General features: G+C 31.6%; 3 protein-coding genes across 3 annotated transcripts; all 3 read left to right on the plus strand.

Annotated features, from left to right (window-relative positions):
• LOC109788589 (Cysteine proteinases superfamily protein) lies at nucleotides 1-7,212 on the plus strand. The gene is made up of 8 exons (XM_020347352.3): nucleotides 1-150; nucleotides 297-450; nucleotides 2,098-2,185; nucleotides 2,812-2,875; nucleotides 3,034-3,139; nucleotides 3,231-3,285; nucleotides 4,439-4,492; nucleotides 6,905-7,212. Exons 1-8 carry the CDS (start codon nucleotides 123-125, stop codon nucleotides 7,034-7,036), a joined length of 681 nt encoding a protein of 226 aa, XP_020202941.2. The 5' UTR covers nucleotides 1-122; the 3' UTR covers nucleotides 7,037-7,212.
• Nucleotides 7,213-8,913: 1,701 nt separating this feature from the next.
• Nucleotides 8,914-14,856, plus strand: LOC109788593 (Josephin family protein). The gene is made up of 2 exons (XM_020347363.3): nucleotides 8,914-9,318; nucleotides 13,856-14,856. The coding sequence occupies exons 1-2, from the start codon at nucleotides 9,085-9,087 to the stop codon at nucleotides 14,645-14,647; spliced, it is 1,026 nt and encodes a 341-aa protein (XP_020202952.1). The 5' UTR covers nucleotides 8,914-9,084; the 3' UTR covers nucleotides 14,648-14,856.
• A 5,308-nt stretch (nucleotides 14,857-20,164) lies between these two features.
• On the plus strand, nucleotides 20,165-22,640 carry LOC109788600 (Thioredoxin superfamily protein). The gene is made up of 7 exons (XM_020347369.3): nucleotides 20,165-20,304; nucleotides 20,820-20,912; nucleotides 21,246-21,365; nucleotides 21,479-21,557; nucleotides 21,748-21,834; nucleotides 22,045-22,107; nucleotides 22,366-22,640. Exons 2-7 carry the CDS (start codon nucleotides 20,857-20,859, stop codon nucleotides 22,441-22,443), a joined length of 483 nt encoding a protein of 160 aa, XP_020202958.1. The 5' UTR covers nucleotides 20,165-20,304; nucleotides 20,820-20,856; the 3' UTR covers nucleotides 22,444-22,640.
• The last annotated feature ends 2,971 nt before the right edge of the window (nucleotides 22,641-25,611 follow it).

The following is a 25,611-nucleotide window of genomic DNA, read 5'->3' on the forward strand; positions in this document are numbered from 1 at the left end:
AGGTGTCGCTATTCAAGATAAATAACGACGTTTACTCAGCTGTTCCTGTGTTTGGATGAGAGAAAAACACTCTTCAACTCTCTTACACTCATCTCCTCCCGCGTCACAATTTCCCACGTTTCATGGCACACCAGCTTCTCAAATTCAATGGTAACCTAACAACTCTTAATTGCATTCACATTCTTCTTCTTACTCTTCGTATAATTTTATCTTCATTACTTGTCACTTTTTCACCAAACAAAGAGCACTCGCAAATTTACGAACACTCTTATTCGATTTGTTTCGGTGACTTTCAGAGGATGTTCTTCAGCAACTGAGAAATGGGAGTGCGAAATTTGAGGTTGTTTCTTCCCCGGTTCCTTCAGTTGCTGCTCCTCCTAACAATAACGCTAGCTTGTTTGGAATTGGGAATTGTAGCACTCTCTTTTTCGCTAGAATTGCCCCGTCCTTGTGAGTTTTCCGTGTCCCTTTTGGTTTATCTCTTTCTTGTGCGTCTAATCTATGTGTTCTTTTATTTATTTTTTATTTTTTTAGGTTGAAATATATTTTTAATATTTACGTGACATTCATTTTCAATTCATTCCTTAAGAAAATCAAAATAAGAATGAAAATGCTTAGGGTGTGTTCGTTTTCTATTTTTAAAAACTGTTTTTAGTTTTCAGAATGCAATTAAATAAGGTTGCTTAGAAAGTGGGTGTAGGGTGATGCAAGACATAAAGCAGAGTGTGGAATTGAGGAGGGGAGGTTGAACAAGATAAAAATTGAAAGTTTGTTTCTGTTTTTGTGGCTTTTAAAGCACTTTTTCTGGGAACTTTTTTCAAGACTTAATTGACTTTAGATGAGAAATTGATTGTTGAGTAGTGTGGAATTGTTTTATAAAACAGTTTTTAAAACTAAAATATGAGAACCCAAGTCCCCATCATAGCACCACCGCCCTTGAGAGCCGACATCCTGACGGAAGACATTTGATGACGTTTCACTCAACCTTTCTTGTCAGCCCCTCCAGAGGTAGCCATTCCTAGACATCAACAACCAGTTGCGATACCAATAAATAAGCACCCAAACTCTCGGGGAATCCTACCTTAAGCTGTTAATGGGGGAAAATCAAGCACCCAAGAAGCCCTTAATTTGTTCCTATATGTTCTCTCATTTTTAAATTTTAATTTAATCCCCACTGGCTATTGTCATTATAATATAGTGCTCCATGAAGTGTAGGGACCAATTGTGTTTGGTAAGCAGCATAATTAAGCACTCGTGTTATAAGCTTATATCTTAACCTTTGTTGTAAAGCACACTGTACTTGATTTTAAAACAACTGATTTTGATAAACTTCATCATGGAGTTTATTGAAATAAGCTGAAAAGAAGTTTATACTTTATAGAAAGGTCCTAAGCCACTTTCTTAAGTCAAATAAGCTGAAAAGAAGTTTATACTTATTAGAAAGGTCATAAGTCCTTTCAAACTCCCCATAGATTAAAAATGATGTCATATCCGATAAGGACCAGAAATACTATAATTTTTAGTCCTGTGACCGTTCCTATACTTCTCAATAACTCCATTATCATGTTGTTATATTGGCAAGTGGCAACATATGGTGAAAATGACGTTGGAGATGATTATACACAAGTCAAAAACTTTTCTGTATTGGAACCAAATTGAAAATAAGTGTCTTTAACCTATTATTATTATTTTGGGGAGTGAAAATGGGTCTATCTATTTGTCTCAAAGCCTAAGTCAATAGTCACTTGAAACTTATATCTTCAGATTTCATGAATTTATCATGTTATCCTTATCAGGGGCTTTCAGAATAACACATTTGGTTGATAGGATTGAGTGTGTCTTTCAAGGAAGGGAAATATGGCAAGATCTTTCTAAATTTTTAAGTGCTCTATAGGTTCATTGACAATGTGTCTGTGTGTGAGTTTTTTTTTAATTTTTTTAATATATATATATATATATATATATATATATATATATATATATGTATGTATGTATGTATGTATTTAAGTTGTATCTTTATCAAAAGTGGATCATATTTGAACTCTTTTCTCAATGCTTTAGAATTTTGATGATTTCCCCCTCACAATGTCTTCACAGTGGTGGACACTCTCCAGCTATGAAGAAACTTGAGCGTTTTTCAGTTCAGAAGGTTACAGGGGATGGACGTTGTCTGTTTCGTGCACTGGTATTATTGTTGTTACCCTGTGTTCTGACCCTTTTGTGGTTTCTTGTTAGTTGAATTTAGTGTGATGTCTGCTCTGGATATCAGGATGCAAAAGATTTAAAGAATTACAAGAAGGGAGTCTTAAATCAAAGTAATTCATATTATGTTTGAGACTTTGAGATTGCTAGTGAAGAACTCCTTTTCTTGAAATTTGAAACTTCCAAACTGGAATCTATTCCTTGTGGTCATGATTTTTCTAGCACTGATATTTTACTCCAGTGCAGTAATAATTTCTGTCTACGTCATCAGTGTAGTCTGTGTAATGCGGTGCAGATAATATAATTAGCCTTGAGACAATAAGGTTCTTTGGATGCCACTACTCTTTAATAATTGGTCTAGAAAAGTTGGATGCTGAATAATAAATAAGCCTGGATAGTATTTGCAAGATAATAGTTCATAATTAGTTGTCTTTTATGGAACAGACCTTATTTTTCTTTATTTGTATGAGTTATATTGGCACATTCTTTTGGCCGTATAAATTTGTTAAATATAAATTGCCAAGTCCTTCGCTAGTTTTAACTCCCACCATGCAAGTTTTTCATATTAGATTCAGATGGAAGTGGTAACATTTGGTTCAATGACATTAGGTCAAAGGAATGGCTTACAATAAGGGAACTGTTCTCAATCAACGTGAGGAGAGAGAAAATGCAGGTATGTTGAGACCGTCACTTTTGTTTGTTTTGTTTTCTATTTCAGAATTACATTATGTGACAGCTTGGGTATGATAGCTTTGTTGGTTTCTGCTATTTTTTTTCCTTTCTCTTTGTTTTTCTGTTGTCAATGTATTTGGCTTTCTGATGATAGCGCAGATGAATTACGAATGGCTGTGAAAGAAGCTATATGTGAAAATGAAGGTGAACGTAATTTATATGAAGAAGCCCTCATTGCCATCACAGTTGATGAGCCCCTAAAACGGTATGTTTTGGAAGCATTAACAGAAAATGAAGATCTTGAAGCATATTGTTAGTTTGTGTTAAGTGTCATGATTAAATGTGTTATTTTGCAGTTACTGCCAACGCATTGTGCGATCTGATTTCTGGGGAGGAGAATCGGAGCTACTGGTTTGTGCTTCCTTTGTGCTTACCTCCTAAATCTTGCAAGCTTTACCTGTATTTTTTTATCTTGCAAGTTATCGCTTGGCAAGAATAGTAGGTGCTACATGCGATTGGTGTATTTCATTCAGTTAGAAGTGAATTATCATATATCATGCGGTTTGACTACTTCCTAGGGTAAATGTTCCTATTGACCTTTTTGTCTAGCTTTAGTTCTGCAACTAAAGCACCAAGTCTGAGCCTGTACTGAATGTTGTTTGAAATTATGTCTTATGAGCAAGCCTATTCACTCCAAGCAGGGATTCATGCTTTTTTCAATTTGGTTTCCTTCATCTCGGAAAATATGCAATTCCTGTATGTATTAATTCATGGCATATTCAATGAAAACATTCAAACTCCTGTAACCCCAAAACATTTAAATTTTAAACTCCATTCCAATTGTTGTTTTTAATTCTTGCTTCATCCATCAGAATGAAGAGAAATAAGAAAGGAAAAATCATTTTCAAAATCAGATTCCAAAAACCCCAAAACTTGAGCCATCAATGACATACATAGTCAATGAAAAAAAAAATCCAAGGTTCAAGTTAGGACATTTAAATGCTGAACAATTTTTGTGAATGCTGGTAGACTATACACTGAGGTGAATGGTGTTGCTGACTTTGGAGGGATGAGTTTGCTGCGTGCAGGTGAAGGAAACATATGCATGAAGAGGGAAATGAGGAAACATGTTTAGTCATCAATTAACAAAAGGATATTGTTGGAGTTTTACACAAATAACTTTTTTGAAAATAGCAAAAAATAAAATAAAATATTTAAGAATATAAATATTCTTAACCAGTTAAGTTAGTTAGGGTTTTTGTATAGATTTTGAAAATAGAGGTTTGTGTCAGAAGTGCAAAATAGAGGGAAGGTTGAAATAATTTGCTTAAATTTTATTATCATTTTTTATATTAAACCATTGAGAACCAGTGATATTATGCTTTACTTATTTAGTTGGAGTTTCTGCCTTCCTGAGAAAAATTCCCATCGGAACCTTTGGTCATCAATTCTTTGGAGGAGTTGGTCATACTTATTCACTTGCTTAGGTTGTGTGCCTCCAGATGGATGCATAAACCCCTTGAATGAAAAATCATATACTGACTAATGACAATATTCTGGGCAGGTACTGTCAAAGTTATGCAAGCAGCCAATCATTGTGTACATTCCGGAGCATGAGGTATACCTTAAACAATTCTTACTAGGTTGACATTTATCTATTTTACTTGGGAAGGAAGAACTTGTAATTAGTGTGCTTCCTTCCTTCTACTGATTATAGTAATACTGTACTTGCTACAGGGCAGGTTTTTTTTTTTTTTTTAGCAAATATTATGTGCATGAATAATATATATCTACAGGTAGATGAAGGTGCACATAACTTCCTTGTTGATAATATTTATTGTTTGGGATCAATTGGTCATGAATATCTAATTTTGGAAATAAAATGCAGAGAGATGATTTAGAATATTAGTGAATTTGTAATATGCTGTCTTGTGTCTATTTTAAAAAATGATGCTAATTTATCATGATTCATGACCAATTTTAACTTATGAAGAAGTTGATGCAGTGTTGATATCAGATTGTAAAAGCTTTTGTCATTTGAAAAGATATTATGGTGCTATAAAGCTCCTGCTATGTGCATCTAATGCTAATTGCGCTCTTGTAAGAAGCTCTAGGAGTAGAAGCAGCGGTGGTCTTCAGCACGAACTAGTGGGGCGACCATTTAGGGCCCGTTGTTAGAGGGACACCAAAAAAATTGTTATTTAGTCTATTTAATATAAAAATAAAAATTACATAATTAAATTTTATAAAAAATAGATAATAGAAAATAAATTAATTGTGAACAATTTACCAAAAAAAATTAATTGCAAAAAATTAATTAATAATTGTTTTCCTACTAGTCAACTAAAATCTACCCATAATTTTAGGAAAATAAACTAGTAATATTAAATGTAAACAGGAAAATAGATATATTATTGACTTTTTTTTTTCTCACTGAGAATTTCAATAAGTGTTGATGTAAAATCATAAATAAAGGTTATCTTTAACTTTTTCTTTTCCCTTTATCACTAATTTCTTTAATTCTCTTTCTATTTTTTGAATCATGACCTATTTATTTTGCTGAAATCTCAAAATCAATTTGTGAACCTCCACTTCTCTACTATGAGCTTTTTTGTGATGTCACACCATTATTGATCCATTTTTTTAATGTGTAGTAATTTTTAAAGATAACTCATAGTCTCATACAAATGTAATATACATTTAGTCATTTTTTTTTAGTAATTGTGTATTTAATCGTTTATGTTTTACACTTTTAGGTTTGGGAACATTCAAATAATTATATATATGGGTATCATTTTTTCACTTCATTTAAGACAACAAAAAACTCAAGTCCGACCGTAAGTAGAAAGCTTGTATATAGCAAATAAATAGCTGCTTAATGCCCAATATGGTATTGCATGGAGTTCAATTCTGTGCATTTAATAAATATTATCTGGGAGTGCTCAATCTATTGTGGATAAGAAGCTACTTATAGGATATATAAAAGAGATTGAGAAGCGCAAGTATCAAAGTATGACTTAACTAACATCGGATGGACATAAACATTGTTTAACTTATGGAATTTAAGGTATGATTGTGGTTTCCAAAGGCAAGATTTGTCTTTGAATAGAAAGACTTACAGGTTTAGTGATTATAAGGTCTGAGATTTCAGTAGTTAAAGCTTAAAAAATGTCTGGGTTTTAAACAAACATGACAGCTGAACGTTTGAGGTAGAAGCAAAATTAAAGTTTTATGTAGCTCTCTAGGTTTTGTAACGCTAAAGCAAGAGTTATTAGAGTTATGAGAAAACAAAAGGAAAGAGTTTTAAGGGCAGATGTATGCCTTTGAACAACACCCCACTGGAAAATGTGAGTAGTAAACTAGAATTGAAAACACAGGGAGAAGGTGAGAAATAAGGAAACTTAAGCATTTAGGCATTCAAATTGTCAATGCCTATCATGTTCTCAACTAGAGTAAATTAGCAAAAGAAAGACTGGTACTGTCAGACTTGGATCCCTGTATTCACATTTTAGGATAGCACCGGAGCAGAGTAAGGAGCAATTTGAAAAGCATAATGTAGGAACATTATTAAAGCCCTGTTTCGTCAATATGTTTTTATTGGGCATTCGTAACCTGGTCTCGTGCTTTCAAAAGAGGCTAAAATTTATACAACCAAGTCCATGGTTTCTAATTTGTAGCTGTGAAAATGCTTGTATATTCTAACCTTACTGATAACGGGTTCCAGTTTCCACTGACCAGACTTTGACATGGTTGATCCTTCTATGCCCATTTTGATTTTTTAATAGGAGATTCAAATCATTTAATTGTTTTTATTATATTTATTATTTCATTGAACTCGCGGAATTTGCTTGATAATTAAATAATTAATAAAGCTTAATAAAGCCACATTATGTTTGTATTCTTGTACATACTTTTTTAATGCTCTTTGTACTAGCTAATATATGAGTGTATCCTTTGTTCCTTATGTTATAAGATTGTATTATTTGTCTGCTAAAATTTCCTGTTGTGTCTCTTTGTAATCCGAATGCAGCATAGAGGCGGTGGTTTTGGATCTGGTTTCATTCCCATTGCAGAGTATGGAAGTGAATTTAGGAAGGGTTCAAGCAGAAAAGCTGTGAGACTATTGTACAGTGGTAAGAACCATTATGATCTTTTGGTCTGAGGATCTTCATTACCGAAGGAGAAGGAAGAAAATTAGTGGTAGATTACAAATGTGAATGTTATATTTATGTCATTCTTTTGAGTTAACAACTAGTGCACTTGCGCTTATTGTATAAAGACTTGGCTTCGACACATTCTCATGTCCGGATATCGCAGAGCTTCCTTTATTTTCTCCAATGATAACTCTACCACTGTTCATACTTGTATTCACATTAACACTTAGCATTGGTGATTCGGGTTAGAAGAGAGTTTGAAAGAAACTATTTTTAACCAAATAGTATGCATTACTTTTATGATATAAACACAACCTAAATATGTAACAATTTTTACAACGATCAAACTATTATATTGGGAGGGAGGGGGTACATAAAGCATATCATAAAGTTTGAATTTATAAAGCAAAGTCTTAAATGAACAAAAATATTTACAAAGTTAATTGATGAAACCCAAAAATCGGGAAATCACTTCAATCGACAAGGATTTTATTGACTGACTCTAAACATGTGGGATTTCACTTGTTTTCAATACTTTATTTTGTACAAAATGAATAATTTTAAAATTTCATTTAGAGTTTTTGGAAATAAAACAAATACTACAAAAATATCTTTGGCAAATTATTAGTATTTTGTTAAAAAAAGTGGTAGAATAAGAAGATACTCTCAGTATTACTAGATATGATGTTAATGCGATTGTCAGCAAATGTCCATTTAGAAGATTATTGTACAGGTTCAAATTACAAACAATTTTATACAATTACAATTATTCAACTGCGTTGAAGTATATTCTTAGAAAAATTTTAACGAATTATCTACTCATTTGAGGTAGCAAGTCTTTTAGCTATTTTCAATCAATTGGAGATTGAAATACTCATGATCCTAAATTTGATCCTAAATTTGAATTTTGTTGTTGTTATTATAATTTTTATTGATTAAGAAAATCAATTGGTATATAATAATAGTGTCATTTATTACAAGAAAAAATAATACAAAATTCATGAAAGCTTGACATGGCGATTATTCTTTTTCTAAACTAATCTAATTGTTGAATAGTTAAAAATATTTTTATATTACAATTTAAATTGTTCATTATGAATTTAAAATTTAATTTATAAATTTAAAGATATATATTTTATATATCTTAAAATTCTGGTATATATATATAATATTTTTTTTTACAAGAGCACTAGTTAGTAGTTACACATAACTGAAAAACAAATTTAATTCGATAACGATTGACAAATGAATTATACATTTAGACCAAGTTTCGTATGGTATACAATATTTAATATTTCAATTCAATACCGTAAAAATATTTTTATCCAATATCACTCTCAAATCTCAATGTGAAAGTTAAATTTGTAACTATTAAAATAAAACAATAATATATCATTCTTTAAATCTTCTCTCACTTTTTAAAAGAAAATATTGAATACAAAATTTATTTTAAAATAATAAATTGTGCATCTTTATTCCATCACACTCTACCATTTGTAATTAAATACAAGAAGTAATAATTTAAAATTATTAAAAAGAAAATCATGAAAGCAAAATTGCATCGTGAAAATTGAAAAATACCGGAAGCGCTGGCCTAGCCCTAGACCCCTAGTCTAGAACCTAACCTTGATAAATCATCTTGTCAAAAAAAAAACCCTTAATAAATGGTCCCTTTCGTTGGGGACCACCGTTTCCGAATATCCCACGTGGCACCTCGACGCGACGACACACAGTACACGACATTTAATAATACTACGTCCAAAGTCCAAACAAACCTCCAGAAGAAGAACAGCTCAAGAAAATCCACAACATTTAATTTCCATTATCATTTCATTTGTGTATTTATTTATTTATTTATTTATTATTTATTATTTATTATCCGTTACGTTATTACGCCCTGCCTCCTATTCCTTCCCCCTTCTCTCTCACTTTCTCCCTTCCCTCTCACACACACAACCCAAAAGAGAAGGAATAAAAGCACCGCGAATTGCAATTAGGGTTTGTACTTCATTCGCCGTTGCGGTCGTTGTCGGTTCTCGAGGCTTTGAATTCGACGATGATGGAAGGAGCCAGCAATGGAGGCATGCTGTACCACGAGGTGCAGGAGTCGAAGCTGTGCGCGGTGCATTGCGTCAACACTGTGCTGCAGGGTCCCTTCTTCTCCGAGTTCGATTTGGCCGCGCTCGCCTCCGATCTCGATCGCAAGGAACGCCAGGTCATGCTCCCCGCGCTCTCCTCCGCCGATTTCGAATCGCATAATGTGTCGCTCGACGGCGATTTCAGCATCCAGGTTCGGTTAGGGTTTTTTCTTCGTTCAGTTTGTGTTTCCCTCTCCTGCGCCGTGGATTGTGGTTGTGTCCGTGAGAATGTGACGAGCTTATGGCGGTTTGGATTTTAATTGAATGGAGACAGTTTCTGAGGCTTGTTTTGTTTTTGGTTCTCTCTCGTGGCGCTGGATACTCCTTCGATTGTTCAATGCATGCTTATTGACTATGGCGCTTGAGTTGACTTGCATGTAGGCAATGTCATGTGTTTATAAATGGTTGTTGTGATATTTTTAGCTTATATAGGAGGAAATAGTTTTGTGAGGAGCTATATTATATAAGGATGCCTTGTGTAGTTGTGCCCGGTTTATGTGTCCTGTCCTGCAAACACTTCACACCAGAGATGGCCACCTCTTGGAGTGAGGTGGTTTATTGGAGATCTGCAGTCTACCATAAATATGATCATAATAGTATATAAGTGAAGAACAATTCTTTCCTCATAAGTCAATTTTGTAAGATTAAGTTAAGTCTTATTCACTTTCTTAAAATGATATCCAAGTTTATCCTAGTGTATATAAGTGGAGAACATTCCTCATCTCATAAGTTAATTTTATAAGATTTTAAAGTCTTATTCAATTTCGTAAAATGATATCGAAGTTTATCTTAGTGAATTTTGTTGGACTTTTCGGGGCACCTTTTATCAGGTCCCCCATAGATATGTCCAATCCTTCCAACTTTATATTCGAGATATCGAGTCTTCGGCATGAAAGAGATGTGTTGGAGATCCACATTGATTAGTGATGTGGTCAAATTAGAGTATATAAGTGGAGAAAAATCCTCATCTTATAGATCGATTTTATAGGATTTAGTTAGGACTGTAATCACATAATTCGCTAGTTGTGGGGGAGAACCGCGAATTGGTACCTAATTTGTTAGTTAGTTCCACGACTAACAAGCTGTATTAAAGGGTCACAACTTCCCACGTTATGCTGACAGAACTTTTAATTCTTAACGTTACGCTACAACTTCCTGCCTGCCCAGCTTTTCAACTTCTGCCACAACTCCCCACACACTACTTTCCAACTTCTCACTGTCTGTCATAACTTCCTACACACGTTAATTTATATACTAAAAATTATTATAAATTAAAATAGCTAATTGAGGCGTACTATGTGTACTCTGGCATACCAGGTACTCTATGAGGTCATGTACCTGTACCCGTTCCACGTACCAAAGCGTACTCCAAATTATGTGACTATGGTTAGGTCTAAATTTACTTTCTAAGATTATGCTCAGCTAGTTTGGCATTGTGCTGTGTGTGTGTGAAGTGTGGTGCAACTTGCAAGTGTAGTTTGACTGATTGAATGTTTCCCATGTGCTTATTTTACGAGTGATGGCTGTCTATTGAAGGAATTTTTTTGTGTGGCAGGGAGGGGGGTGGGTGATGTGCAAAACATAGGTATATATATGTTTTGAACTTTTAATTGTTTGACTAAGCAGGTTTCCTTAAATAATTACTGCTAGCCTTGCACATTGTTTCTACATGGAGCTCACTAATACAATCGTCTGAATTCAAAGTTATGGTTTCCTTACTTAAATAATTACTGCTTGCACATTGTTTCTACATGGAGCTCACTAATACAATCGTCTGAATTCAAATTTATGGTCCACTCCAAAAATGAAATTCATGGCCCAATAATTGTTATGGCGATTAATCCTCTGGACCAAATTGAATGAGAAATAGGATGCACTGAAGTTTTGTGCATGTTGGAATTACAATCGCATTTGGAGTCTGTTGTTGATACATTTCAGTTTGTCTGGCCTCAATGTTGATATGTTTCTGTTGTTAAACCAAGTAGAGATGTGTGTATCCTAGTCTGATTAAAACTGCAGCATGGTCTTTATTTTTTAATGTTATCCCCCACTGTTTATTATGCTTGAGTTGCTTAATCTCTAAGGTTTGATTCCTATGCTGAAAAAATGTAAAACCCACCCTCCCCTCGTGGTTTTTTTAATTGATTTGAATTTTTCAAAGTTGTAATGCAGTTGGATATTGTTTTTTCAGTATCTGCTCGTAACTGAATCCATTCTTTTTTTGGATAATGAAAAAAGGCCAGGAAAATTGAACCAAGTCTAATCCTTGTCAATTATGAATTAAGTTAAGGGGAAGGGGATACAAATCTAATGTTGGTAATGATTTGATTTTTTCTTTTCTGAACATGCTTTTGCATTTTACATTTGTAAGGTTTTTCTTTGAAGCCTTGCCCCTCTAGTTGCTGTTATCTCAATTGTTCCCCTCCTTAACAGCCCTGTCCTTTTAGAAGGCAAAGCATAGAATTATTTTGAATGTATTGGTTCATTTCCATAGAGAAGTCAATGAATATTTTTACCTGTAAATTCCACCCTTTGTTAAATAGCAATAATGGCCAAATATTTTGGTGTAATGTGTTTAATGATCCACTGGGAACTTGTTTTTATCAGTTTACCAAATTGTTCAATTAAATGATGATTGATCATTGATATAAGCATGCGGCATGCCAAAAAGAATTCAAAATCTCAGTTTTTTGGACAAGACTTTAGTAAAGTGCTATAGGTGTTTGCAATGTTATTCTCTGATGGAAGTACAGCACAGGTATTATTTTTTAAAGCTAACCTATGAAAATATTTAAAAGGAGGATGATCACATAGCTCAAAATTAATGCATGTTATGTTTTTATTGAGAAACAACACCAAAAGCACATAAAGAACTTTGTCTATGTTCTGTTTATTTGTTTTGTTTGGGTCCAAGGCTGTGGAGATGCAAATAAGGGGCCTCAATAGGAGAGGGGATGGGAAAGGGGTGTGGGGTGCACTGTGGGGATTAGTACTCACACTCTTCTTGTGTCTCATGACTGTACGAAGTGGGCTGTCTCAAGGGACAATTAACTTTTATTTGAAATAATTAGTTTTTTTCTTTAAAAGAACTTTTGAACATTTGATTCCTAAATGATTTTAAAAATAGGATTAGATTTTTTTTACACCAGGATTAAATATGTTTTTAGTTCCTAAACTTTTTGTCATTTTTTGTTTAGTCCCTGAACAAATTTTATTTGGCTTTAGTCCTTGAAATTTTACTCCATGAATAAAAAAAAATTGACTTCAGGGACCAAAAATGTTAATAGGAGGAAAAATTCAAGGACTAAAAGTAAAAATCAGCAAAAGTTAAGGGACTAAAATTAAAGAAATTTGTTCAAGGATTAAAAACAAAAATTGACAAAAGTTCAAGGACTAAAAACATATATAATCCTTAAAAATATATTGTTCTAGTTGATTTATTATATATGCATTATTCAGTCTTTGGATTTCATTTGATATTTTTCCTTCAACATCCAATTACTGTTATATTTTTGTGCACTACGAGGCCTTTGGGGCCTTGAATGATTTTGATTTTGGGAAAAAAAATGTTATTGTTATAGGCTCTTATAATTTAGACTTTGGGCCTAATTTGAACCTAAACATTGATTTGTAAGGTTAGGATTGTCTTAAGTTGTCTTAAGCTTTATAAGCTCTATTTAATCCATTATGTTTAGTTGATGTGGAACTAAGTACCACCCATGAGGTTGCAATTAAGGCAGCTCCAAAAGAGACTACAATCAAGGTGGGGTAGGGGTAACTGTGATTGAGGTGGCTTTCCAACACATCTGTTCAAGCCTAGGAGTATGGGCCTGGAAAATGCAGGTGGTCCAATCAATGAATCTAGGATAGGTTCTGGTACTGGCTTAAAATTTGGGCTTTCGGTCTAACTCAATATCACAAAATCCATTTGTATAGTGAGGATTGTCCCAGCTTAATAAGCTCTATAAAAGTCATATTTATAGTTGATATGAGATTTAACACCACCTTTGAGATTGCAATTAAGGCAGCCCCAAAGAGGCTGCAATTAAGGTGGGCTAGGGCCAGGGTGACCACAATTAGGATGACTTTTGAATTCAAGCAATGTTTTTAAAACTTGATTGATCATTGAAATAGTGAAGGCAATTCACAGTTTATTAGTGTAACTTTGGTTGAGTCTGGGTAAAATTGAAATATCAAAGTATACATATTTTAATATTATATAATATATATTAAGTTATAAACTAATATAAAATTATAATAAAATTAATTTTGGGAAAATTTGAAATTATCTTAAAAGGATTGTATCACACATCGTATAAGATGAAAAATTTATAATAAATAATTAAACAATAGCAATCTATATGTAGATAACAAGAAAAACTTGTTTTGAAAGAACCAGTTCAAACCATTTTGCTGCACAAGTTCTTATCCGATTTTATCTAACTTTTTGCTGGTTCTAGATCAGTTTGACTGGTTTTCTTCTCCATCTGTTGTCTGGGTTGTTGTGACTAGTTCCACTTGAACTTGCCATTCCCTTTTTTAATATTTATGTTATAAGTAGTCTTGTTGTTTAGTGAAATCACTGAAATGTTTATTGTGTGCGTCAATATTAATTTTGGGCAGGGGATTTAGGATTTGGATCCTTTGGAATTTTATGATTTACTTAATTTTGCAAAGCTTTTTCTGTAGGTTTTACAGAAGGCTCTGGAAGTGTGGGACCTACAAGTTATCCCTCTTGACTCTCCAGTTGCTGAGCCTGCTCAGATTGACCCTGAGCTGGAAAATGCATTCATTTGTCATTTGCAAGACCATTGGTTTTGTATTCGTAAAGTAAATGGGGAGTGGTATAATTTTGACAGTCTCTATGCAGCCCCACAGCATCTTTCCAAGTTTTACCTCTCTGCCTATCTTGACTCTTTGAAAGGCTTTGGGTGGAGCATATTCCTGGTTAGAGGAAATTTTCCAAAAGAATTCCCCATCTCCTCATCTGAAGCTTCTAATGGTTTTGGGCAGTGGCTTTCACCTGAAGATGCTGAGAGGATAACTAAATCTTGCAACTCAGTACAGGCTCCACACCAGAGAATTAATGAGGGCCAACAACATCATAATCAGTTTCTTTCAGATGGGGAAGCTGAAATGTTTCTAGACATGGAAGACGAGGATCTAAGGGCTGCAATAGCAGCTAGTCTGATGGATTCATCCCCAGTTGTGACCAATGCTGAAGCCAGTACTCCTCAAAATGATAATCAAAGTAGTAAACAAGTGGCAACAACTGAAACTACCCCTCTAAGTGAACAGCAGCACTCCAAACAAGTGGAAATCATTGAAGCTACTCTTCCTGTCAATGCTCAAAGCAACAAACCTGCAGCAGCTATTGAAAGTGCTGGTTCTCTTCTGAATGATCAAGACAGCAAAGAAGTGGCATCAACTATAGGTGCTAACGCTCAAGATGAAAACCAGAATAAAGAGAAAACTGTCTAAGAGTGTGCTCTTATTTGCCCCTTATTTGTTTTTGCAATTGAGGACAAATAATCTTTCAGTTTAGGTGGTCGAAACATACATCAGTGGCTTAAAGTCATGGTGCTGTGCAGTATACACATTCTCATTTCAATTGCATTATGTATAAACTGTAAGGAAAACCCTTCAGCATTTTCATCCGATTATATATGATAGTTACCAAGTTTTGTCAATGTTTTTTGAAAACCCTTCGGCATTTCCACGTGATTGTGATTGATCCCAAGTTTTGACCAAGCTGCATGCTGGTATTATTATAATAAAGTTGTTTACGGTAATTGTGGGAACTCTTGATCGATTGAACCCCTCCTCCAATTTGACCCTACAGTAGACTCTAGATTTCTAGGTCACTTAGATACAGTGTATAAGAACTGCCGACTGTTTTTTTTTTTTTTTGGTAGTAATCAACTATTTTGTTTTCTGAAGGTTTTAGGAAAAACATGAACAAAAAGATGAAAATGGATAATCGGCCAAGGCTATACGTCTATTTGGCATAGGCAAAAGACAGCAACCACGGCCAAAGTTTCCGAGGTTCTTGTGATTTTAAATCTGAAGTCGTTTAATTAATTTATTTAATTTTTCTTGATATCAACTTTATGTGAGTTTAAAAGCAATTTAGATTTGTGACTGGTTAGTACTGGTTAGTGGATCACTCATTAAACCGGTGAATAACTTGTAGAATAACGTAATTAATAAATAACAAATTAAAATTTTACTATAAAAATTATTTGAGTCACTTATTGAGAAGAGCAAGATCATCTCTCTATTTGGTTTGTTCAGTCATTGTTTAATTAATGGATCTATTTTATTTTTCTTGATATCAACTTTGTCGGGTTCAAAAGCAATTTAGATTTGTGATCGATTAGTATCCGTTAGTGAATCACTCATTAAATTAGTGGGTAATTTGTGGAATAATGTAATTAATAAATAAAAAATTAAAATTATACTATAAAAATTATTTGAGTCACTTATAGAGTGGAGTACAGATGAGACTCTTCGTCAATTTGTTGACTATGTCCATATGAATGATTTAAATTTGAGTTTTATCATGTTTATAAGAATGGTTTGTGGCAATTGAATTTATTGTCAACACTATGTACAAGAAAGGTCAAAGCTCTCATTAGTAGTAATTTTTTGGTTAAAGACGTGTGATATGATCATTTGGAATTCTTGTCCTGATGGGTCGTACATTACCAAGTTTGCTTACTAATGGTTACGCAAGCTTAATTTACCCATAATACTTTGTTTGATGCCAGATCCTAGGTGTGGTCTCTTTTTCCAAAAAATATTAAACACTTTCTATAACTTTCTAGTCATAACTCTCTTCCAACTAACACTTTTCGTCGTTATATGCATTTGTCTATTGATACTTCTTGTAATAGGTGTGGAGATCCTGAAGGATCAATTTTGCATACGTTGAGAGACTGTAACAAGGCTAAGATCATATAGAACACTCTCCAATTTTCATTCCATGCGGATGACCCTTAGATAATTGTTGCTACCTAGTTGTAAAGTCATTCTACTGGTTTGAGAGGGACCATTTTACTGCAACAACATGATACATTTGGAGGTCCAAGAACATTGAAGTTTTCCAGGATTTAGTTTGGCAACATTGGTTTATCATCCATAAGATTTAATGCTTGATTATTGACATTAAAAAAATGATTGTGGTTTTATCTTCTCAACATCAAGACTTCATGATTGGTTGGAATAGATGGTAGCTCCAAAGGAAACTTAATTTTTTTTTTTCTTATCTAGTTTTGGAGGAGTTTTCAAAAATCATCTTGGGAATTGGATAGAGGGGTATGTGAGTTCAAGTGATTTCACTTCAAATACAAATGCTGAATTATTAACAATTTTTCATCATCTCTCTATAGCTTAACAACATAATTTTCTAAATATAATATGTAAATTAGATTCATAGATGATTATTTCTCTTATGAAGGAAAAAGTTTCTTTGGCTCACCCTTATCCTCCTTTAATTTATAAAATCAAAGCCTTCTCATATTTGTCATGAAACTTTTCTTTTAATCATGTTTACAACAAAGGAAATAGGATAACAAACTATCTTGCCAAGACTATAAATACCTTATTTAACATTTTAGTCGTGTAGTCTTCTTGTTGCATCATATATTGTTGTTTGGAGATATGATGAAGATTTTGTATTTAAGGGGTAGTTAATTTGTTTTTTCTTCTCTTTTATTGTTTATATTTTCCCACTGGTAAAAAAAAACACAATTGAACATGTTAATTTAGTAATTATCAAGCTTTCACCTATAAGTAGGCACATGGGTTCAAGTCCTATATCAAGCTCTGCACATTGGCAGCAGAGCATGGCTCAGCATTGAGCCCACATTAGGCAGCATATGGCATCAACATGGGTCATCAATATAGTTAGACATATTACATTGGGTAGCATCGCAAAACATACATGGGACACAATGTGGATTTCAAATGAGATTAAGGTCTAATTAATCTTGAGCGGGTTGTTGGTCCTTATTAGTATAAAATCGAATTGATGGTGTCACGATGGGCTAACATCATTCCCAATCTAAAAACATGACTAGAGTAGTCATGGGTTTATTTCCAAATTAGACAAGTTGAAACAATCAATTCGGTATGAGTTTCAAAAAACTGTTCAAGAGACTTCAAATTGTCTAAAAGAGATGATAATTGATGTTGTGCAGAGGGCTTTTTTGTTTTCTCTTGGTCGATCTATATTTTCCCTTGTTGCATGAGATGTGGAGAAAGAAAAATAGCAATAGTAGTCAACTTACTTTTATTGAAGAGAGTAATTTTATCAATACATACTTTAATTATGTGAAAAGAAATACTTTTCAAGTAAAATTTAATCATCAAACTAAAAATTATATTTAGAAAAATCGCCCTTTCTTGATAAATTTGTAATATTATTGGGTGAAATACCGTTCTATATCACAAATTCTTAGTTTATTTTATAAAAATATTGATAGCTTTTAATTTGGTGGTTACAATAGAAGTGTAGGATAAGAGAGTAAATAAATTCTTATCATATATACAATTTTTTTTAACACAATCATGCAAATTATACCCAAATATTAAAAATACCCATATAAAAGGTGAAATTGGTGGTAATAAAAGTAATGTAGGGAGGGTCATAGTGACAACAATGATGGTGGTCATATAACAAGACGGTGACAACATAAAGAGTTCATGATAGCAGGGACAATAGTAATAATGAAGTTGACAGTAGTGGTGATAATAAGAATTGTCATGGATGCATTAGATTGGGTAGTAATTGTTATGGTAGAAGTGATAATAGTAGCGACCAAAAGACATGTATATTGGTGATAATGATGGGGTATCAATAATATAGTGATGACAAGAATAATTATAATATAGACAATAATAATGATGATAATAGATATCATGGTGATTGGAAAAATACTAAGTAGTGGTACGAACAAGATCAATACTTTGTAGTAATAAAAGTTATAAGGACAATGATAATGAAAATGTGAGAGTAATAATGATAAAAACGAGTAGATATAGAATAATGTCAATGATGATTGAAATATAAACAATGAGGACATTTGATTTGCTAATAAATGATGACAAAACATCCCAAAAATACTTATGTTTGTTTTTAAAAATAGTTATAGGTCAACACAAAAACAAAAATGAAGTAATAGACAAAATTTATAATTTTCGTTCGCTCACAAAATTATGAGACAACGTTTTTTCTTGTAGTGCAACTTTATAAAAAGTAAATATCTCACTTAGTAACTTAGATAAATTATTTTTACATGGATTTGAATCCACCACAGTGGAGGATCTCTACATCTCTCTCCAACCTTCATATTTCTCTTTATTTTCTCTTCATTTTTCCATTATCTACTTCCCTCTTTCCATTCTCTTTGTGCTTCTCCTTTTGATTTCTTTGGTTGTAGAGGATAAAGGGTAACAAAAAATCTATTTTGATTTCTACATTTCTCTTCCTCCTTGTAATACATTTTTCGTTTTCTTCTGTATTTTGTTTCTTTGTTTATGAATTTAACTTTTCTTATTATCATTATCCTAACTAATGTTATTAATTTGAACATGTTTATCACGTGATTTTTTTTATTATCATATTTTAAGAAAAAAAAATTAGAGACATATATAAAGTGATAAATATAGAAAAAAATATTAAATAAAATAAATAATTAATCATTAAAGGATAGAAAATATTGCTACCATGCATCAATATACAATTATAAATTTATATTAAATAGATAATAAGTAGGGAGATATTTTGAAAAAAATATAATAGTTCATTTGTTATCATAACCTAATCACAAAAATTAATCTAACTCGATGTTAATCATATTGATTGGTTAATGTTTTAGAGGTAATTATATTATAAGAATAATAGATTTTGATACTAACCATACTAATATTTACGTTGAATAATCTTGAGTCACTTGAAAAGCTAACATGTTTATGTTGTGGTTACCTTAAACTTAGTTACATGCCAATGCAAGTTGTAAATCAATTTAGTCACACAAATATCAATTTAATTACAAGAGTTCACCTAGTCATGAGAAGTGTAACTATTTTAAGTGACCCAATACATCCTTAACAATCTTGTCATATGAATAACAATTTTCTCTTTCTTCAATATTTGTTACATCAACGTATTAATATTACTAAATGTCATAAGATTTAACTTCCCTTTTTTCTATCATTATGGGTTGGATCATACATTGACTTAGACATTGAAGTGCTTGTAGGTGGTCACCACCCTTTTCCATCAACAATAGTTTGTTGTGCCACTGATCTAGTGGTTCCTTCCTTAGCTATTTGAACAAATATGACTGACCATTTTTTTTAAACTCAAATCAAAACAATTAAACATAATTAATTTATATTAATTTATATTTAATTTTACCTTAAATCCTAACTAACTCAACTTATAAACATCTTTAGACTCGATCACATGAGAGATCAATATCATTATCAAGATATTTTGAATCTTGATATGTGTAAGGACATCCTAATCAAAGGAACTTAAAGTCTGTTTATTTTTGTTCACAAAATTTTTGCACATTATAAGAATGTAAAATAAAATTTCTTGTTAAATAGATTATCTTCACAACATATAAAAATTTATAATTGAATTTAAAGGACATTCCAATCAAAAGAACTTAAAGTTTGTTTATTTTTGTCCACAAAATTTTTGCACATTATAAAAATCGAAAATGAAATTTCTTGTTATCTTCACAATGTGTAAAGAATTATAATTAAACTTGACTCAATTTGATTTACATCACAATCTAACTTTGAAAACATAAAAACTCAAATATTAAATCACAATTTGATTGAAATTACAAATCATTGATCAAAATAATATCGTTTATTTTAGGGAAGGATAAAAAAATTAACATATATGTTAAATATATTTACCAATTGATTTTAAACATAAAAAGAAAAGATTAAAAAATATTTAATAGTGCAATTTTTATTTTAAATTTTTTCGTTTAATAATTTATTTATTTGATTTTACGATTGAAAATAGTTTGGGTCATTTCTTCATCCACCACAAACAAAATCTCTTTTTTATAGAGGCATTGGTGAAGCGGGACTTTCTCTGATTTCAGCTACTGGTACGTTTTTTCTTTTATCAACATTTAGTTAACGAATCTAGCCATTGTTGAATTTGACTTCCGAAGTTTCTTCACTTTTCCTCTAACATTGGAATTTGTCTCTCTTTGATTTCGATTTCTCATTTTTTATGGCCACTCATTTTTTCCAAACACACACAAGCTAAGTATAATTATAAATTTGAATTCGATCTCGTATGTCAATTACGGGGTGAGATAAATGGCAGAAATGTGTGATGAATTATAGAAACGAAATAAGCAAGTATAATATGCTCAGTAGCTGTTTGATAAAATGCTCCAGTTGAATCTTTGTGTATAAGATGTGATTTTTGTATGATAGATAGTGCACTGTCAGAATTATTGTGTGCTTAATGCCTTAGTTAGTTCCATGAGCTATGGGTACAGGGTGAAGAGTGAAATTTTGACCCATGTGTTTGGTTAGTTCTTCTCTGTGGAAAAGATGGTAGACAGGATTAATGTAATTAACACTTTGATATAACATTTGTTTTATGTTGCAGGAACCGGGTAGTTTAACCTGTTGCGCTACTCTGTGAAATGGAAGATCCATCATTTTTCGACCGGATGATCAGTCATCTTCGAACGACTTGCAAGTATGCTTATTTGAGAATTTTGGCACAGCAACTTCCAATGTTACCTTGCTGCAAATGATTGATTTTTATTAGTTAAAATGTAAAAAAGTTAGTTATTTTGCTGAAGAATTGTTCAGTCGTATTTCTAAATCTTTGGAAGCTAATTTCAAATTTTGTATAATACTAATAAGGTTCAGTAGGGATTGACTAAGGTAGCAAAGTTTGCACAATTCAAATGATTGCTCTGTAACTCTGTTGTTAACTTGTTATGGCAGAGTGCCCCCTTGCATTACTCTTGGAGCAGTTTCATCACATATGATTCATTTCTTTTGTATTTTTGTGTGAAAATGTTAGGTACTATACTGGTTATCCGAAGGATCTTGGACCATCAAGGGTTATTCATTTTACCTCTGAGCGTGAGTTTGTCAAACTCCTTCACGAAGGTTTTCCTGTGGTTGTTGCATTTACTATCAGGTGATCTAGAGTCTGCTTCTGGATTCTCATTTGGGGGACTTTAGGTCTGAATGGAAAGGAAAAGAAGAAAAGTAAAACTATTTAAGATAACTACTTGCTATTTAATAATGCAGGGGGAACTATACACTACATCTTGACAAAGTATTAGAAGAATCCGCTGTTGAGTTTTATCCACATGTAAAGTTTATGCGTGTAAGTTATTTTCATTGATTCACCTATGATGAAGCATAGCACCTGACTCATTAGATAGAGTCACTAAAATAGAAACACATGTCCTTATTATTTTGTAATGAGTTGGTGTTTACTTTTGAGGAGTGAGTGCCCTAGGTTCACAATAAAATTCATCTACGTAACAGGGTCCTTATTTTCTGGTGCTTTGCAGGTTGAATGTCCAAAATATCCTGGGTTTTGTATAACTCGGCAGAAAAAGGAGTATCCATTCATTGAGATATTTTACAATCCAACCCAAGTATGGTTTTGCTTAACCTTACCTGTTCACTACAGTTTCATGAGCTCATCACTTCACTGCCTATACTGCTCATGGGAATGAATAATAATAATAATTTTTGTTTAGATTGCATGATTAAGGCGTAGTTTTAGTTCATATGTCAATCTTTTCAGTCACTACCAACCTGTGTTTATCTTGTTTTCAATTCGAGACTTTTGTTCTTTTATACAGGCAGCTAACCAGGGAAGGGTAGCTGATCCAAATATTACTAAATACAACGTGAAGGTCTTGCCTGTAAGTTATCTTGTTCTTATTAGCTTTGTGAGTTCTTTTTCAGGCAAATTGTAGCATCTATTACTGATTATGATTGATTACCTTCTATTTTTAACTGGTCTCAAACAAATACGTAAAATAAATCTATTCCAAGGTAGTAAATCTGTTAACATTGTATCAAAAGTTTATTGAACTTGCCTGATAGACAAATATCTTTGTTTCCATCTGTGAAATATTTTAATATTTTGTCCGATTTTCATTTTATTTGTGCACATGCAGTTCAACTACGATGTTAGTGCTTATGGATTTAGAGAATTCTTCAAGCGACATGATATATGGGCATCAGATCCAAAGTAGGTGGAAAAGTTCTGTTTTTTATACGTGCCATACCTCATCATGCTACATGCTTTAACAATCTGTAATTTCTATATCTTTACGAGTTCAGAATTTGAAGACAATTATATTTACCAGGAAGGTTGATGCCTAAACCTATAACTTCGGTTTTGTAATTCAGTTTCTCGTCATGGATGTCTTTCTTTCCTTGTGTTTTAGCATTTTCAATTCTTCCAAGTTGAAGTTCTCCAACTGCTAGAGTAGAATCTAGAAGTCTTTTATCATCAAACCATATCCTTTCTAATATAAATTACAATAACTATATTGAGCGTTACGTTAGATTTACCAAAATCACATTCAAATATTGGTAAATGTAATTTTCCGCTTTTACATCTTTAGTTCCTTGTCAATGAATTGATTACCAGTCAAAGCCGATTATGAGTTGAAGCAACTTTAGGGTAACTTTTGTATTGGATAAAAAATTTTGTACTGTTATTTACTATTAACTTGTTTTATATAAAAAAAATTACATTAATCACATCACTTCAAGAATTAATTTTAACTAAAAATAGTTTCATTCAAAATTAATTTTTTCAATGCTAATCCGAACATACTAATGAGAGTGTTTGTGATAGTTATTGTTTAACAAGGATGATTTTAGGAGGTTTTATAAGAGTTTTTAAGATTTTCCTTAAATTTTTTGTACCTTTTAATATATTTTTATATTTATATTTTAAATTAAATTTTAATATTATTTTTTAAAATTATTAATAGTTGAAATGATTTTGTATAATGATATAAATTATTTATTATAAATTTAAAGTAGAATTTATATGTTCAAAGTTTTAACGTAATTATTTTTTTAATGAATTTTTATTATAAAATAAAATTTTATTATATGAATTGTGTATATTAAAATAATTATTAATGTCTTGTCATTCATTTATTAAGAGTTGAAAATGATGCATTTTTATAGTGCGTTAAATTTATACTAATTGTATATTTTTTAATTTTTATTTTCAAAAAAAGTTAAAAAATGTAATATATATATATATATATATATATATATATATATATATATATAAACCAAGACTTTAGTATAAATAATAAGAAAAATAATAAATTACACTAGTACACCCTATATTTTTTAAGATTGTGTTTGATATCCTTTCATAATTTAGACTTAGAGTAAAATTCCTTAAAAGTTGAATAGATGTTGCATCGATCCCTCTTGACCCCAAACGACATTTATTCTATTAACAAATGTGTGTCATCTGGCATACACATGACTTTTAATAAATTTTTCTCTCCTTAAAATGCTCTCATTTTCTTCAAAGGTTTCACTCACCTATCTCTCTCATTCACCTCCCTCAACTTCCTCTCCTATTTATAAACTTAATATTCATGATATTTGATAACTTCTCAATCCTATTTCTCGGTATGACCTTGACTGCAAAAACCATTAACTTGTCCAGGCTTACTTTCAGTCCCGATAATTCACAAAACTCTCTTAACACCTTAGTAATAAGCTTCATATGAGAAGGTTTAGCTTTAGCAAATAAAAGAATGTCATCAACAAAAAAAAACAAGTGTGAAATCATTGACCTCCTTATGAGATTTGAATAGGTAGTCAACTCCTTCTAGTTACCTCTATCGCGATACAATCTATCCATAAATAGAATAAAAAGACAAGGAGAAAATAGACCACCTATCTTTCTTGGGTGAGAACGATTATGTTTTATTTCCATTTCACAACAAGGAAACATAGGTGAATGTTACTCCATGCATTTTCATTTACTTATGATTTTAATTTAATCTAAAATAATTTTAAGAAAAATAAAAATACTTATTTTAATATTACACACAAGTAAAAATTATTTTTGTCAATTATCATACTATTTGATATTTTTATTTATTTTTTGTGATTCAATTAGATTTACTATTTTAAAATAGTTCAATTTAATAATCTATTTTTCAAAATAAAATTAATTTTTTATCTAATTTTTTTTAATGTTGTTAATATTAATTTAGACATAATAATAACTTTAAACATTTTAAAAAACTAGAGGATTATATATAATCATTTAAGAATATTATGAGATCAAATTAAATTTTTAAAATAAAAAAGAAAGTAATTTGACCAAAATAAAATAAAGATTTTCCTTGATTTAAGTAAGAAAATCATGACAAAAGCCCTTAGATGTGCGTCATGCCAAAAGCCTTTATAGTTGAAAGTCATGTCGAAAGCCTTTTTTTCATAATATTCCAAAACATCTCTTAAGAACAAATAATAAAACATAGAGAATCATGCACGTCATTACTGATCACTAGTCACATTCTCGAATTAAATAACAATATTGAAATGCATTTTTAATTTATAATGCAACAAAAATCACCGAAAGCCCTAAATTTTATATTTGGGATTCATAAAATTGGGAAAACTATCATTCATAAAGAATTATAAAATCTACAACCAAGTTGCGATACCCCATGTGTACCATACACGAAAGACAAAACAAACCACAACCGAAATTTCCTTTTCTTGAGATTTTAAAGATGCTATTTGATTCATATTTTCATAGAATTAATTTTAATTAATGAACACAATTTTGGAATAGTACGCATAAATTTCATGGTTCTGTCGCTATTGCTACTGCTGAAAAAAAAAAAAGAAGATTAATTACAGATTTTATCTTAAACATATTATGACATGTAACATTAATTTTGAGTGCAAAATAAACATGCACGAAGTCATTTACTTTTTCTTTTTGGATAGAGAAGTCATTTACTTAATTGCTATCATTTGTTTTTGGTGATATCAACTTTCGGTTGGGGTGGGTGCAAATGTCCAAAGCAGATTAATTAGACGTTTGAAGATCGAAGCTTACCTAAATTTTTGTTTTCTTTTTCCGTTTTGTATTTCCCCTCCCCGCCGCTTGATTAGACAAAATCAGGAAAATGCAAAACATTGTTTAACTCTCAAGATATGTAACTTTGATTCCTATTATATGTACTAACGTAAAAATAAACAAAAAAAAGTTTGTACATCTAAGTATTTTATTTAAAAAGTAAAAATAAAATAAATAATAAAATTATTTGAAAATAAATATAATAAATAAATTAATAATAGTAATTGATTTTGTGTTACACCCTCTATCTCATATGTCATAATATATAAATAATATAAAATTA

This window comes from Cajanus cajan, chromosome 3 (assembly GCF_000230855.2).
Source record: "Cajanus cajan strain Asha chromosome 3, NIPB_CcT2T_4, whole genome shotgun sequence".
Lineage (NCBI taxonomy): Eukaryota > Viridiplantae > Streptophyta > Magnoliopsida > Fabales > Fabaceae > Cajanus > Cajanus cajan.

Coding starts and splice junctions, on each gene's coding strand:
- LOC109788589 (XM_020347352.3), top strand. CDS start 123: ATGGCACACCAGCTTCTCAAATTCAATG. Junction 151..296: donor CCAGCTTCTCAAATTCAATG/GTAACCTAACAA, acceptor GGTGACTTTCAG/AGGATGTTCTTCAGCAACTG. Junction 4,493..6,904: donor TGTACATTCCGGAGCATGAG/GTATACCTTAAA, acceptor ATCCGAATGCAG/CATAGAGGCGGTGGTTTTGG.
- LOC109788593 (XM_020347363.3), top strand. CDS start 9,085: ATGATGGAAGGAGCCAGCAATGGAGGCATGCTGTACCACGAGGTGCAG. Junction 9,319..13,855: donor ACGGCGATTTCAGCATCCAG/GTTCGGTTAGGG, acceptor CTTTTTCTGTAG/GTTTTACAGAAGGCTCTGGA.
- LOC109788600 (XM_020347369.3), top strand. CDS start 20,857: ATGGAAGATCCATCATTTTTCGACCGGATGATCAGTCATCTTCGAACG. Junction 20,913..21,245: donor CATCTTCGAACGACTTGCAA/GTATGCTTATTT, acceptor TGAAAATGTTAG/GTACTATACTGGTTATCCGA. Junction 21,366..21,478: donor GTTGTTGCATTTACTATCAG/GTGATCTAGAGT, acceptor TTAATAATGCAG/GGGGAACTATACACTACATC.